At 38.4% G+C, this 16,865-nt stretch overlaps 1 protein-coding gene across 2 annotated transcripts in view; it reads left to right on the forward strand.

The window, feature by feature from the left end:
• The first annotated feature begins 3,813 nt into the window (after positions 1-3,813).
• The window catches only part of GABRA1 (gamma-aminobutyric acid type A receptor subunit alpha1), a 39,263-nt gene continuing 26,211 nt past the window's right edge, over positions 3,814-16,865 (forward strand). The window contains exons 1-3 of one of the 2 annotated variants that reach the window (XM_062002243.1): positions 3,814-3,842; positions 6,044-6,131; positions 9,861-9,973. In XM_062002243.1, the coding sequence (XP_061858227.1) occupies positions 6,058-6,131; positions 9,861-9,973 (187 nt within the window). In that variant the 5' untranslated portion in view covers positions 3,814-3,842; positions 6,044-6,057. Of the gene's footprint in view, positions 3,843-3,910; positions 3,956-6,043; positions 6,132-9,860; positions 9,974-16,865 lie in introns of those variants that run through there. The other variant, XM_062002244.1, reaches the window with a different exon arrangement.

Here is a 16,865-nt window from a genome sequence, read left to right on the forward strand (position 1 = left end):
GGATGCAGATGCTTAAGGAATAGGCCACATTTCAAAAAGTGCTTGCTAGAAATTCAAAAGCAAAGCCAGTTCTAAGTTCTTTAAAATCTTTTGCTTTATCAATTTCAATCCATCATTTATTAAATATATATTTAGCACCATGGGATTCAATTGGTTTAATTTCACTGTTACTAATCACTTGCACTAACATCAAGGTTCAAAACATTGCACATAATAGCTGTGTTAAGCTCGTTTTGGCTGACTGTTTAGATTAATAATATTCTTAAAGGATTTAGTGCTACACTACTTTGTAACATGAATGACATAACCTCTTGTTCAAAACTTTATGGAGTCAGAAAGACAGCTTGTAAAAAATGTAGGTCTTCTTGGCATTTCCCTCATGTGATTGCAAAACCAAGCAGTGAGATGCACATCACCCAGGAGTTACTTGGAGATGTTAAGTTTAAATGTATCTTTCCTTTCTCATTTGAACAATTAGTTCAAGAGTGAAATCATATGACCCTAAGACTCACTGGCAATATACACATTCCTATATATAGCTTAAGATGTTCAAAGATATGCTCTTAAGTTATGTGCCTAAAACCCACAGATAAACTTATTTGATAAATACCCTTAATGGTGTTTGGATTAGGTCAGTGAAATCTGGATAGGGAAAGGAAAATGTAAGAACCACAAGACACTGTTCTTCTGAGAAAGAGCATTTCTGTTGTTAGCAGCAATTTCTGTTTTCTTTTATAGCTTCAGTGATTTTTTTTCCTTAAAAGCACTTACCTTGTTACCACAAGTCATAAACCAGACTGTTTGTTTGATTACACAGAAATACTTTTAGCATTTACTATGGGATGACATAGTAACTGTGATAACAGCCTTTGAAAAGAAAAGGGAAAATCTGGGTTACTTGTGAGCACTGATGGACAGGAATCTCAGCCATGGAGGAAAAATAGTTTTGTCCTACTTTCTGGAGCAGATGAGAATTAGAAAGAGAATGAGCAACTTACAATTTTAGGTCAATATTTTCACTCAGGGAGAACTCAGAAAAACATGTCATTCTTTGGCACGCAGCAATTGTGTCCATGGAGGCAAAGACCATCCTGTGTAACCCTTGACACTTCACTGAAATAAAAGCAGTTGCCATTGCTTATATAGTAATTAAAATAAGATAAGAAGAAAACTATAGGTTGCAATCTTATGTCTCAGGGGCTCTGAAACTACTTCAGCTGCCTACTTGCTTGGATTTTAGTGTGCAGTGGCACATGAACCTCTAGTCGTTCAGTCACTCACTTTTGAGCCCACTTGTCTGTATAACTAATTACCCCAGCCACACACATACAGCAAATATAATTTCTCTGTTCATGAACAATGAAGGGGAAAATGCAATATTGGAGCTACATTAATTATATATTATTCATCTAGAAGAAACAGTTTTAGGTCATTTTAGATAACATAATTAATGCCCTTGTGTCAGGGCAAGGAATGTCTGTGGTCTCACAGCCACACAGTGTCCATATACTTTAAATAAAAATCCCTTGTTCTGCCTTTGCAAACTCAGCTGAGGACCTCACCTTACTTGTTGCTTAAAAAAAATCTCTCATGCATCAGTGCAAGAATAAAAACATAGTAAATAATGTTAGCTAAGAGCAAATGAAGGTGAAACCACTGCCACTAACAGTGTGTCTATTTGCTAATGATTAGAAAAGTCGCTACTTACAGTCTCCTTGGGAAGTTAGTAGGTTTTTCTGTTCCCAACTTTTGTGTGCACTGCAAAAAAACCTTGATTCAAACTGAGATGAACTATGTTGGAAATGTCAGGAAACTAAGCAAAAAGTCCAGTGCAAGTGTTTAAAAATGACCTGTGGCTCTCTATTGCTGATCACAATGACAGGGTGAACTTGACGCACTAGGGGACTTTGATAAACAAAATTTCTGGTTTCCTTGTGCTTAGGGAAATCATTGCAGCATTTAGACTGTTATAAGTCAGGCATTTATCCAAAATGACTGCCACCTTGGAAGTTATTGCCAGCCTTAGCTATGAATGTCATTGGTTTGTTGGGTCACAGCAAATCCTTCTCACGCTGTTACAAACAGACTGTGTATTTTGTGAGGATGTGTAGAATGTGCAATATTTGATTAAAAAGTCCAGATAAATCTTGCAACAGATAGTTTAACTGCAATTTAAGATACTAATTGGGCTATCTCTGACAAAATACATAGATTTTGACCTCCCTTGGAGCAGCATCATAGTGAGGGAACAAAAATTGGATCAGTGATGGCATTGAGAGGGGGAGTGGGAAAGTAGACAGTGTTTGAAATCCAGTAGATGAATACAACATACAGATTTTTTTTCCATCCCACAGATGTTGGTAGTGCTTTATAAGTAACAGATACTCTTGACTGAGTTCATTTTATCTTTATACTAAGCAGAGCTAAGATAGCTGACCATGCTGTGTTCGTGGCAGTTAGCAGTGTATGACATTTCTGCAGCAAGCTTGGAGCTGATGAAAGGTGCCTTGAGCTAAAGCCAGGATAACCTGTGGTGGGCAGGTGAGAGGCTGCGTGACGTCCTCCCGGCATACCCAACACCTCTCCGGACCTGAGGCATCCAACTTTCTCCTTCTCCGCAGAAGTATCAGCACGCACCGAGCCCGCCCAGTTGGCTCACATCTGGGAAGAGGACGGTCGCCGGCTGGGGGTTAAACTGACGTTAACCGCAAGCAGAACTGTACCCCTCGGTGACCACAGGTGGGCCAGGGCCGGGCCACCACGCATGTCCCGGGGGGGCAGCCGGGAGCGCCTCTCCCGCCACGGGCATCGAGCCGGGCGCGGCCGCCGGCGGGGCGCGGGGCTGTCCCGGCTCCAGTCCACCGCAGGGCACCGCGGCCCGGGGCCGAGCCGCTGCCAGATCCCCGGGAGTCCCTGAGAGAGCAGTGTAGAGGGGGTAGGGGGGCCGGCAGACCCAGAACACAGCCCGCGGTAGAGCCCCGGGGCCGCTCCGGGCTGGTCCGGCACCTGCCGATAAAAGGCGTGGGAAAGTGTGGGAGAGCCACCAGGTCCTGGAGCTGATTTCCTGCGGGTCTCGCCTCAAATGCATGTTACCTGTGTTTAATTGGGATTGCACAGCATCTCTGTGCCCGTCTGGCTACATCCATAGGCTCCCGCCTGGTCTCTATAGGTATATACAGACTACAGGCACACACGCGTAGTGCTGCATCCTCTACGATTCTAGCTGGCTTTCATTCATGTTTATGCCGCGATTAAATATTTGATCAAAGGTTGAATGATAACGCAGGTCGGTTATATTCTTAATGTGCGACTCTTAAAATAGACTGTTTTGTAAACTGCAAGTGTCTAAAGATTCTCGGCGCAGCCTCCCCCCGCCGTGCAGCCTCCCCCCCAAATAATAATAATAATGCCGCAGATTGTAGAAGGATTTGAGTCTGCAGCCAGAGAGAAAGGGATTAGGGCGAGAGCACTGGAAGTTAAATTGTGCTGCATATAAAAAATGGGCGGATTGGTCTCTAGATGAGAGCTTGGTACCACCTTCCTTTCTAAAATAAAATCTCTCTGGCATGAAGTCACAGCCTATTTCACATCCGGTTTACCCTGGGACGTATTACTACTGTCTTGGTAAAGAGAAAGCTTTTGTTGTATAGCGGCGGTCGGAATATTGGGAAGAGAAATTTGGGTGCTGAACCCGGAGGAGCGGAGCAGCGGCGGCGCCGGCGATGGCCGAGGAGGAGTGAGCGGCGGAGCCGGAGCCGCGCAGCCTCCGCGCCGCGCGGGCGGGCGGGATCCCCGGCGGAGTCGGGCAGCGGCGCCGCGGACCCGCGCCCGAGGGGCTCCCGGTAAGGGCGGCCGTTCGCTCGCACGCACCCGCGCACCCGCACCCCTCCGGGCGCCGCCAGCTGCGGGCACCGCGTCCAGGCGCGCAGGCGGCTCCTCTCCCTTCTCTCCGCAGGTACCGCCGGCTCGGGGTGATTTTTTCCTATCCCTTCAGCTTGAAAATCCGCAGCGATCGATGGCCATTGTAATCTATCTTATTTATTATTATTTTTTTTCCCCAGCGCGGACTGATTTCCACTGATCGCTCGGAAAAGGGTGCTTTTTTTTGTTTTGTTTTGGGGCTTTTTTTTTTCCTTTTTTTTTTTCCCCCTTTTTTTTTCCGCGGGAGGCGGTGGGAGGGGTGGCTGTCTCGGGGTGAGGGGGAAATACAAAGTTGAAATGCCGGGAGGAAAACAAGTCTCGATTTGCGCCTCAGAGACAGGCAGATCTCTCACCAGGAGTAAAAAATGCATCAAAATGCCACCTTTTCCCCTCGTTTTGTGCTTTTAATTCTTTTTTCCTTCCCCCTTTTTCCCTTATTTTTTTCTCTCCAGTGGGCGCTGCTGAAATTCTCCCAGAAGCATGGCTCTTCCTCCCATTTTGAATGGGAGAGCTGGTTGCACAAGGCGGTGTGGGCTGGGGGAGGCCAGAGTCTGGGGGCTGCTGGTGTTTGACCTCCTTGAACATTTCTCTTATAACATTTGTTTTTCCTAGCTTCAAGAAACTTTCCTTCTCCAAGAGGATTTACGGTGCCTGTACGGGTTAATTGAAGTGGAGAGGGGTGTTGGGGATGGAAGGGGGGGGAAAGCGTGGAGCTCAACAGATCAAGATTCACTTTCCGTTCTTTATCCCTTTTGCAAAGGCAGAAGTTGGCAGGACCGGGAGAAGGCTATTTTTGAAGGCACAGATGTTGCCTTTCACTTTTGCAAGGGGGCTGATCACAGGGCAAGTTGAGATGCAGTCTCGTCCCTGAAGATCTTTATCCACGCTTTCCTGCCACATCCAGTTCCTTCCTATCCAGTTAGATTAGCTCAGCCCCACTCAATGCTTATCTGCCGATCATTTGGCTATAAACGCATTAATTATATCTCATTGCTTACATACCGCTTTGTAATGATATTTTATTGATTTAAATTGTTCCTGAGAGTGTGCAGGGAATTGGGGTAGCTTTCTTTAAAGGCATAACAACATTTCTGTGTACAGTGCTTCGTTTTCTCAGGCATTTTAAAATAAACTCCAATTCACTACCGGAGGGCAATACACGCTTCGTATTTTGTTGCCCTTATTTAATACTAAAACTCGACTGGATTCCAGCAGGCAGCATATAGATATGTAAAGGGACCTTCAGCATCTCTTGAGCAATTAGTTAAATCTGGAACACCGGTTCCATAAATATCTGCTAACTTTGTATTTTATGGCTTATTAGAAAGCAAAAGAAACCTTCTGAGTTGTGTTACTTTTTACTCAAAGGTAAACTGAGAGTAACTCAGTGAAGTCTGGAGAGGGGAGACATTTGGAGAGGGGGAGAAGGCTGCTAATGCAAAAACATTTCCTAGCAGCAGAGACTGGTAGAGATTTAGGAGATGGTGTGTAGGTTGTCAGCACATGGTTTGATTATGAATTGTGCCCTTTAGCCCAACAAAAATATTAGTGTGCATATGTAACAGCAGATCAGAGAGTCAGAATCTGATCATTCTACTCCCTGTCTGATGCTAGTAATTCAAGGAAGAGGAGAATAGTAATATCTGTAGAAGAAAGTTGCTTCCATCACATCAAAGCAAAGAAGTGGCTATGGGGGAAGCACCGCTTTCCTCAGTCACACTACCACACACTGATACCTTCCAAGAGGTTTGGAAGGACTCAGGCTGGTTCAAGTCAAAGAGAAACCAATTACACTTGGTTATTTGGAAATGTTATGACTGTGCCTTGTCATATTTTTGACACAGTAGCTTTAAGTCATGATTGTTTTTGTTAAAGTTCAAGAAAAATGCAAAAAAGAATTCACCCTTACTGCTAATAAAGCCCACCCTAAGCCTCTGTGTCTCAAAGCAGAAGGTAAACAGGAGGACACTCAAGGCCGTGCTCCCTTATTTTCAATTACATGAGCCATTGTAAGGTCATTGCCTGACACCAAACTATTCTGTAAAAGTTGCTAAAATCAGACAGTTTTTTTCCACAGTACCTGTTTTAATGCAAGGAACGCTGATGATTATTTTCTTTCTAGTTTCAGAGTTCACCATGAAGAGACTCCTGGTGCTTTGTGACTGCCTCTGGGCCTGGAGCCTCCTTCTGAATGCACTGACTGAAAGAAGGTGGGGAACTATTTTTCAATGCACTACCATATTTTAGGAACCTTTAATTTAGTATAGCGGTGTAAGACAAATACTATGTGGACTGCACTACTACTAAGTGTATTGGGAGAAGTTAATCCCTGTTCAAATCCCAGCTAAATCTAAGGGAAGACTGAGAGGAAACTGTAATTTGTTTCCATAACATCTCTTTTTTTTTTTTTTCAATATTGTGAATGGAAAAAAGCAAAAGCTTTCTGAAACAAATTGAAACTAAACTACCTCTTAAACACCTGTGCAATCCTTTCTACTATTATATAATGGCTGCTCAGAGGTACAACTTTCCTTAGAGGGGGAAAAAAAAAGGTGTAATGATGTTCCTTTTCATCTAATTCAAGTGCTATTTGGTAACTTTATTGTCCTTGCAAGCAAAAGCAAAACTTTCACTTCTTTGGTCAGGATTGTGCCTTAGCTCAGTAACTGTTCTTGCAGACCTTCGTGATGCTTGGATCAAGGAGAATTTGTAAGCTCAAACCCCGTAACAGTTTATATTTGAAAGACCATGCTGCACTGAATGTTTATGGAATATACATTGAAATCATAATATAAAAATAGCATTACTATTAAAGAACAATTTGTAATCATGCAACACCTCATCTAACAACTAGTTGGTTATCTATAAAGCAGTTTGGAGTATACTTGAAGCACTGTCTACAATTCAAGATTGAGTAAAGGTGTTTAAGAAGACTGATTTTAACAATATTAATGTCTCGTCTGTATTTTAACAATATTAATGTCTCGTCAAAAATGTTACTTAATGACCAAAATTCAGAAGAAATTTTATATTGCCAATAGTGATCCCTGAAACATGCATTTGTACCTTAATCTCCATAGTATCTCTTCATGTATTCCGAGCTCTAGATAAACTTACCTTCTAGCTACCTTGAAGATTTTAAAAAGAGTGGAGCAGGCAAAGGGCAAAGGTTTATCTTCACAAACATTTGCTCTAAAAACAAAAAAGGAAATAAAAGCAAGTGATTCATGTAGTAATTTTTGTACTGAATAAACATGACATTTAGAAGCAATAGCTTTGTTTTGAGAATATATTAAAAAGTATGAGGTTTGAAGTATTCACAAACTACTTCATCTGGCCTAGCTAGAGAATTTTGTGTAAACAAGTTTATTATATAGATCTATGTACATATATATGCATACATGGATTTATTAGACCTATAATTAATGCATGTGCATTCTTAAAGGGAGACTTAAAACGCATTGAACTAGTGTTTAAAAATTACATGGTGTGTCACTATTATAATGACCTGTAGATGGAGTCAGTGCACAGTTTTTTATTACACTCTGGTTTAATATGAAAACACACTCACATACTGTCACTTTTCCCTTAAAATGTACACACCTTACATGAAATATATTCATTTCTGAAGCTATTTTGTCATAGCAACTTCCCTTGCCTTATTTTCTGGAGTGCTGTTAATCCTTTATGATAAAAAACAATTGATGAATTGGATAAAGTGTCAGTGATATAGAAAGACAATGTTTCCATATCATTCTTCATGTCATAAAAGACAGCATTAAGACTATTTTAACTTGTGTGTTTTGAACGAAAAGTCTCAATCCCTCTGGAGTTACAATATACTTCATATGTACACAGACATTCAGGTTCTTCCTGCTGTGACCATGTCAGTTAATGCCAGCCCTAACGGTGCTTTTTACCTCTGATAAAATGGTGGGAAGAGCAGGTAAAGGTACTGACAAATGCGACACCGAGAACGGAAGCGGTGTGTTGTATTGCATCTTTTACATCTGCACTGCCACTAGTCCAATCTTTCTGACACCTCTTCTGCAAACAAAGTCATTTATTTACCACTACAATTTCTGAAGTGTTTTTAACATCCTTTTCCCAACCTTAATCCTGATGACCTTCTGCTCTCCTTGAGAGGTGTATGTACAGCAGCTTGTTTACTGACAATGAGCATTAATATAACATTTAACCCAGTGAAAAGTCCTGTGTTGTAATTCTACATAAGACAAACGAGGAATGATCGTTTGAAAGATAGTGCTCACTGGAGACAGCAGGAGAACTTGTTATTTGGTAACATAAAGGAAGCATGAGAGAAACAATAATTAACATCTGTGACTTAACATGCAACTGTAAGTAAGAAAAATAAATAAAAACCAACCTATTTTTTAATGAAGTGAAATTATAAGATGTGGCTAGAGGCAATTTGTAGTATTTTTTAAAACTGCTAAGGAGATTTTCACTTCTTTGTTAGAAACAGTGATTTATATGCATTAAAACACTGGGAATTGTCTGCAAAGTCACATCCTATTGAAATAAAGCAAAAGTTAGTGAAACTTCTATGAGTGTCAGTTCTGCAACTCATTTAGATTTGAAGAGGTACATAGTCAAGCTTTTATTGCAAACATAATTGGAATAGTATCTCTGTTATTGATACAAGTGGTATACACGTGTGAGGTACACAAGGGACATTGGACTGATGCATTTTACAATAATTTTGTAGGTATTTTAAGAGAATCAGCTAATTTAATATATCAATGTATTCCTCATTAGATAGTCTTTGCTGGTTAGAGTAGGAACAACTGGCAGAGCACTGAGACCCGCATATTCCTGTAGCCGTGTGTGTAACAAGCTGCCCAACGGAAGAATCACTTTTGTGACTAGACCTGATCCTAACAAAAGTTTTTGGCTCTGCATTGTTTATCCCGTTCAGTAGCAATGTGTGTGACAAAATTATGTTTTGGAAAGCAGTGTTTACGCTTTTAGTCATGATGACTACACATGTTTATAATGGAAGTCTTGCCAGGAACGAATGAAAGAAACTATTACTGGGTTTGGCTTTAAGTCAACTGTAATCTATGATTAAGAGAATCATCTGTGGCAGGGTATTTGGTAAAGGTTTCAGATTTAAGAAAAAGGTTGATTCTGATGTCATCTGCAGCAGACGGAGACCACTAAGCCCAAGGATTTCATTCTGATTTATATTGACGGAAGAAAGGTTTTGGTAGCTGAGTTCAAAGAGCTTAATTTTATCCTTGTGCAAGCAACGTTTCAGGACTGTTGGCTGAGGTAAAGATATACATTAGGGATCTGTAAGCAAAGGTTTACAGACATGAGAGACTTCCAAATCAACAGATGGTTTTGTTACACATTTGTAAGGAAAAGTTGGTGGTAGTCTTCCAAATCCTATTGCTAAAGGAAAATGGGTATTAAAGAAAAATTACCTATCAGTCTATGAAAATGCACATTCACTTCATTTAATTCTACATTAATTAAGAAGATTTCTCAGTATTTTTTTGTTTTGCACTGTTTCAGCGTTTATTTTCAGTGCTCAGTACCCTTTGTATGCAAACTCTTAGTAACTATTATGAATTACACACATTATCTTCTGCTGACAAATGAGCCTTTTACTGAGGAACACTCATATTATAACATTATGACCACTAATGAATAATGAGATAAACATTAAAGAACTAATGTTCTATTTATTTACTGTTTATAGAGAGACATTGATTTTCCATGATTTTACAAAAAATGCATGATTAGAAGAAAATGTTTAGGTGAATGAACCCTATAAAGCACTACAATCTTGTTTTGTGGGGATTTTGTGACCAGACACCAGTATAAGCAAGATTAAACAGCTTTTGGAATTATTGTATGGTAGGGTTATTGATGGATTACTGCTTTTCAGTGTTAATTGCTCTGTATTTCAGCTATGGGCAGACCTCATCACAAGATGAACTTAAAGACAACACTACAGTATTTACCAGAATACTGGATCGTCTGCTGGATGGTTATGATAACCGCTTGAGACCAGGACTGGGAGGTGTGTTGTATTATAATTTTCAGAGTTACATGTTAGACAAAAATAAGCTAAAACAATGCTATTTTTCCATGATATACTTTTTAAATTCTGTTTCTATAGACACATGAAATGATGCTGATGTGTAATCTCTCTTTTTTTTTAAATGCCATACCTTCTTTGTCTTTCTCATACTACTTTTTCTTGTACTTTTATCCAAATGAAGAAGAAAATGGTTCACAATTCAAGGAGAGCTCTGAATACATATTAAAAGTCAAAATGTGTTAATAACAAAAGATAATAAAACATGACCCATGACCTGACAATTGCGCCTAAGCAGCAGCACATCTACCTATGACTATCTTCACAAGAGAATTTGGTTTTAAAAGTGAAAGCATCAAGCAGCCTTAGTCATAAAAGCCTCAGAGAAGTTTATAAGATTTTTTTTTCTTACTTAGATGTGTCAGGATTTGTTTCTGTAACATTTTGTCTTCACAGGTTGGTAAAAATGTCTTTCTTCTGCTCTTGGTGCTCAGTCCATAAATGGTATAAAACCAGATAGCAATTCCATCTTTATAAAAAAGCTGTTACAAAGCCTCATCTTTATCAGCATCCCCACGCTCACTCTTTGATTTCTTCTACTGTGACAGAATCCCCAAACTGGGTCTTAAAAGCTCATTGTTCACAAACATGGAAGGTCTAAACATACAAGCACACATTTGTTCTTTCCACTACAAAGAAAGGTTTGTTTGAGGCCCCCAACTTGCAACAGCTCTTGAATTGTGAGCCAACTTCTTCAATGGCTTGACTTCACTGACATCAAGGAATGGCTGAAGATAAAGTTCTGTTTATAAAGCATTAATTAACACGATTAAAAATGGGTTGGTCTGTAATTTTTTTGTGTGCAATTTCAGATAATACACAACAAAATAAGAATCACTTTTTAGTTTTATTTATTGGTACTTTTTTATCTACTGTAAAGTTAAGAAAAAAGCTTTTTTTGATATATAGAATTGGGTCTAAAACTCATTCGTTCTGTATTAGCTGTGATGTAGCTATCAGAGACCCTCACACATACATGTTGTGTTGATAATTTTTATGCTGTTAGGCACAATGTAAACCTGTGTACCACTGATTACTCTATGACGCTCTTCCAATTATCCAATCTGTCTGTCCCGTTCTTTCTATGCCTTCTGAGAAACAGCAGATGAAATAAAACATTGCGTGGTTTAGTTACTTTCTTCTAGAGAAAGGAGCATATTGCAGAAAACTCTCTGCTTATCCCTGTACGACCTCTCCTTCTGTAGTGCAGTTTTTCAAGTATATACACCTACAGAAAACAGAATTATGCATGAACAGAAACAGAAGAGAGAAGCAATTTCTCCCTTTCTCACCTGTGGAAGAAAAGGTAGATGATAGAGTTTCTTCAGTCAGTTTATTTGTTTCTCCCTTTCTTGTGTTTGTGTGTATGCATGAAGAATTCAGTAACAAAAAGTTATCTTTACTGGAAAATTGTAACGAACTATGAAAGGGGATTGATCTTCATCGTGTTCTACTCACAGGAGTAATTTCCTCCTTTTTGAAATTAACACCATGATATTTCTCTATCCTAAGTTTGCAAACTTCCTATTAGTGTGATGAACAGTTTCATTGCTTGGTAGAAATATTCTGGTGAGGCAGATGAGGCACCATGAAGCCAGGAATAAACTCCAGGAGAGATCTCATTACAAAAACACATTGTTAGAACTATATTGTACATTAATTGGAAAGGCAAGATAATGAAAAATTTAGAGGTGCTGAATTTTGAATCACTCTTTCAACATGCATGAAATCAGGGCTAGATTAATATTAACTCCTCCCTTTCTTTTTTTTAGATCTTGTTTTGAGGTATCCCTTCAAAAGAGAAATCAAAACCCACACATGCTCCTTAAAAGAGTACGGGAAGGAAAATTATCAATCATCAGATAACCTAATAAGGCCACATTTAAAATTAAGTGAGCAGCTCTGAGCATTTTACTGGTAAAGAAAGTAGGAATTATTTCTCATTAATGAGAATATTAAAAAAAAATGGAGCAAGTGACCCATGGTGAAAAATTGCAGTGATTGAATTTGCTCATTCATTTAAAAAAATGTCATTGTGGCTAAAATTAATCTCTTTGCTTTTTCTTTAAAAGAAACATGCAGCACTATGTTATCCATTGACATATTTGCACCTTTTATCAATAATTATTGATACAAATTATGTTATTTAGATGTCTGCCTCCTTCATATGTGGGCATAATCACTTAGTCAGATACTGCCAGCAGATAGCATCTGTTGTACCGATCCATAAACATGGACAAATAACTACAGTTATTTGTGCCTGGCAAATAGAACTTTCAAAATGAATGTAAAAACGTTCTGAATCACACTAGAGGATATCTATTAACTCTATGAGAGGATAATAATTTACAGAAAGCAAGGAGGAGGAATTGCAGAGTAACACATTGAAGCTGAAAAAGAGGAAATTATGTTAGACATTAAGGGGAAAAACAAACAGTGAAGTCACGTCAGATTAATTTTCTGTGGTAACTATCTGTATCATGGAACTGGAGGTGACCAAAAAATACCTAAATAATAAAGATGCTATTGTCTGTTCAAATACACCATCCTGAACAAAATAAATGGCCAGACAGTACTGGGAAAGAGTCAAATAAGGAGGAAAATTCTCCTCAGTTTGGTGACTGCTCTTAGTAAACCACTATAGCTGGAGCAGGAGTTTAAAAGAATTGAAAAGCAATCAAAAATGATGGAAAAAAACGTAAGTTCCTCAGATAAAAGGGTATGTCGTTGCCTTTTGTTATGGGTTGTCTTCATATGTGGAATAGAGGTGAACCCTGGGATGCCATCATAGCAGATTTGGAGAGCCACAGTGTACAGAGGGGTGGACTTGCTCAGAGTAGGTTATATGTACTTGGTGCTGAGATTCATTAACATGCAATCAAATGCAGCCACGTATTTTTAAACTGTCATCTTTGCAGTGGGCACATTCCCTCTCTAAAACTAAAAGATATCACATGATTGTGACCTTTTAACTTAAAATAACTTCAAATGTGGTTTATCCCTTTGAGAGGAATTTTGTAGTAGAAAGGTTGTTTAATACAGAACTAAGAAGAGTGGGTTTGATTAGGCAGACCAGAATCTTCCTAAATGAAATTTGCTTTTATAGTTAGGTTGAATGCCCATTAGATCCCCCCAAGTAGATTATCAGTATCACTTCAGTGTTCAACAGAGTTGTACTTGTTTTATGCTATCAGAAAAGGCCATTTGTTGATCTCTCCTGTGTGATGTTTATAAAAATTGAGTGTGACTGTCCTTAAGTGGAATGTTGGTCCATCTCAGGCAATTCATTACTTCCACAGAGTGCTCATATTTAAAATGATGGAAAATAAACCTGACAGTATTATGTTAATTAGGTTTTAAAATTCAGTTTTATGAGAATGTTATCTATAAATATATGATAAAGTTACCTCTTGGTGACTGAAGTCCCAGTGGAAATTGTTGGATTGGAAAGTATATCTGAGCTAACTTAAAAGTTTAAGGAAAATATGTGTTTGATCTGTCTCTGTAATACAAATTTTGTTGAACCTAAACATTTCTACTCTAAATGAAGGGAGAGTCCTATATTGGACCCCTATAAGTAATTCTGTAAATAAATAAGGACTGAATGCTATACTCTGCAAAAACTAAAAGGGATGATTTTGGTCTTTTTTTCCACACTGGAGGCAACCACATTGATCTAAAGGCAACTGTAAAAAGCCATAGAAGTCCCTGGTAAAATTGATTTAATAGAACAGTAGGGAGGTAGGGAGGATATGAGCAGCTTTGAGCTATTAATTGGCGTTCAGAGAGCTGCCATGACACTGTGCGGCTCTCAGTAAACCCTTCATAGCAGGGCAGCCTACAGCTGTATAATCACAGGACAGCTCACTGTTCTCCCTTTTGGTTCTTACTTTTATAAAGCAGCAGCAGAAATTTCTTGTGAGTGTATTTGTTGTGATTCTTCTGTAAATGAATAGGATGAAGCCTGGGTGATGAGTCTACATGACTTCAGTCATAATAGTGTACTCTATGCAGGCATCTCAGATCCCTTCATTCAAAATCATAGCAGAAGTCTCCATTTTAATGCAAGACATGCAGGAGAAACAAGTCCATTACCAAAAAAGATGGAATTAATTTAAACCACCAAAACATGCAATTTAAATAAGCCTTGTGCTCAAATATCAGCAGATCAGAAATGGAAATAGTTAATGCAGTTTCCTATGATAAATAGGCTTATTTCCTGCTGTTTAAATAAATCTGTATTTCTTACTTTGTTCTCAATTTGTAATCCAATCACAATTCTAGCAATAATGAGCTCCCTGGGAGTTTAAATCAAAATATTTATTGTTATTAATTTTGAGAGTTTATGTTAGTCTAGCATCATTAGCAAAACACAGTGGTTGTAAACAGTAAAATTACAGTAGTTGACATTGACTGGAGCTTTCGAAGCTCTACATGGATCAGTTGCCTGAGGCTGTGTTCCAGCACATCTAGGTATGGTACTCAGCTGCTATTTTGCTGATCAGTAACTACCTGGACCCTATGGTTGCCTTATAGTAAAACTAGTAGGTCACTAATAACTTCCTTGGATTTTTTTTGCTGTTGTTACATGTTCTACATGTTCCTGGTTTATGACACAGATGTTATAGTCAGGAGACATGTTTAACAGGTCTTTATAACTGATGGATTTATCCTCATCTCCTGATCTGAGCTGATCAGTGACTTTGAATTTTCTCTGGTTCTCGGGGTTATTGGGAATGTTTTGAATATAGCTCAGAATCTGAGGTTCCTTAAAATGCATTCTGAGCATTTGAAGCATAGTTTCAGCCTTTCCATGATAATCAAGCTGCAAACTGAACGTAGTTAACCTTGATTCTAAATATATATCCCAACTGTATGAGTAAACACATGTCCTGTGCAGGAGTGACTCACAACTTCTGAAGCTCTTAACAAAGCACAGTTGAATCATCTAGTTAGCAAAACAGTAAATAAATATTTCAAAACTTCCATATGGCTTTGGAGGGGTTCATCTTTTTCTCTGTGTGTTCATACAAACTCTCCCATCGCTCTTGAAAATGAGGTAGATATCAAAGAAAACATAAATTGGTGGTGTGTTCAGTGGTTTTATCTGGATTTGAAGAGGCCTGGGATTAGGTACATAGATAACATAATCTCTTGTGAGTTCACAACCTGAATTTTCTATTATTACCTATGATTTACATGCCATTTAAATGATCTTCAATGTTACAAAGAAATGAAAGGCTTCACTCATTCTTCCACTGTTGGAAATCTTCAATCTAACTGCCAGAACTTTAGTTTCCATTTTGTGTTCTCAAAGGATATCCTTAAGCCTCAACCTCTCTACTATGACCATATGTCTCCCAAAACTAGAATTCATGATACCATTACATATTACATACATACATTACATATCATTACATGATATGCCACTGATTCAAAGAGCGTATTCCGTGTTTGTGCAAGGCAAATCGGAGAGATGTATTATATTAAATAGAAGCTCACTCAGAGATGGAAGTCTGACTTTATACCATTAAGGAATGAATGCATTGTGTCTGAAGAGCTTCTAGCATCTTCTATCTCCTAGTGGCACCAGTGGAAGTGCCTCAATGCAAAAGAGATGGACAGATGGGTAAGTCAGGATGAAAGATCTTTAGAAGAGTAATTTGAGTTTCACTTTGCAATATGCAAAAGGCTAATGATGGTATTAATTTCTCAGTCTTAAGAAAAGGTGATTCAGTAGAAGGAACTTCATTCAGCAATGTTTTACTGGACCTTGTGAAATCTCCATTTTCTTTTATTGCCATCTGTTTTGTACAAGACCACAGACTCTTGACCTTTTATGAAAGCCATGGGCTGAAGGAAAGAATAGTTTTCTTCCAATCCAAAGTAATTTCTGGACACCATATGCTTTTTCCAGTAACAGAAGGTTAAGTTCTCACTGTGAACTTTTTTAACTTAACTTCTTAAAGTCCAGAGCAAATCTGATGTCAAGAGAATACTGAAATGTCTTTAAGCCAGTTGCAGAGCTTGTAAACAGTAAGGTCACACAGTAATTTCACTGGACAGCCAAGGAGGAAATTTCACCTATCCAATGCTTTTGTCACTAGCTACTGTAGTCTGTACATGTCTCAGTCACAGATATCAAGAGCTAAAAGAATATTATTAGGCAATTCAGTCACATCATAGTATTTTACTTTCTGTAATTATGAATAATACATTGGAAATGTCATTCTTTAACTTTTTTAATGAGTCCTGGAGATTACTTCCGCTACCACCTAATTTTTGCATTAACTTGCTGACGGAGCACAAGTGTCATTCATTGCATTAGGAGAATGATAGTAGAATCAGATCTAATATTACACCCTGATCATTTCTGTCTCACAAAAGGAGATGTTTTATTGTATCTATTTTAAACGTTTTTATTAAACTGCTTATAGTTAATATATATTTAGAAGCTGTAGACTTTTTTTGAATGAAAGTGAAAAGCCTGTTTGTGCATAGTAGAACACCGATTCTCATTAGAATTTTTGCTTCAGATTCAGAAAGGCATATTGTTACTGGCTGCTTATTTCCCTTCTGTCAGAACTTTGTCAGATGGAACAAACCATATTTAAACAGTTCAAAGTCTTTTGAAATCAGAGGGTTGTATTACAATAGATTTTAAAATGCAATTATTTTACAATGTTTAAATAGCATTATAAAGATACCTACATGTATACATTTCTTCATCTTATGAACATTTTTACCCGCAGCATGACTTTTGCTTACTATACATGTACTTTTCCATTAGCCTCTTTCCTTTAGGGCTGCATTT

The sequence above is a fragment of the Colius striatus genome, chromosome 9, assembly GCF_028858725.1.
Source record: "Colius striatus isolate bColStr4 chromosome 9, bColStr4.1.hap1, whole genome shotgun sequence".
Classification (NCBI taxonomy): Eukaryota; Metazoa; Chordata; class Aves; order Coliiformes; family Coliidae; genus Colius; species Colius striatus.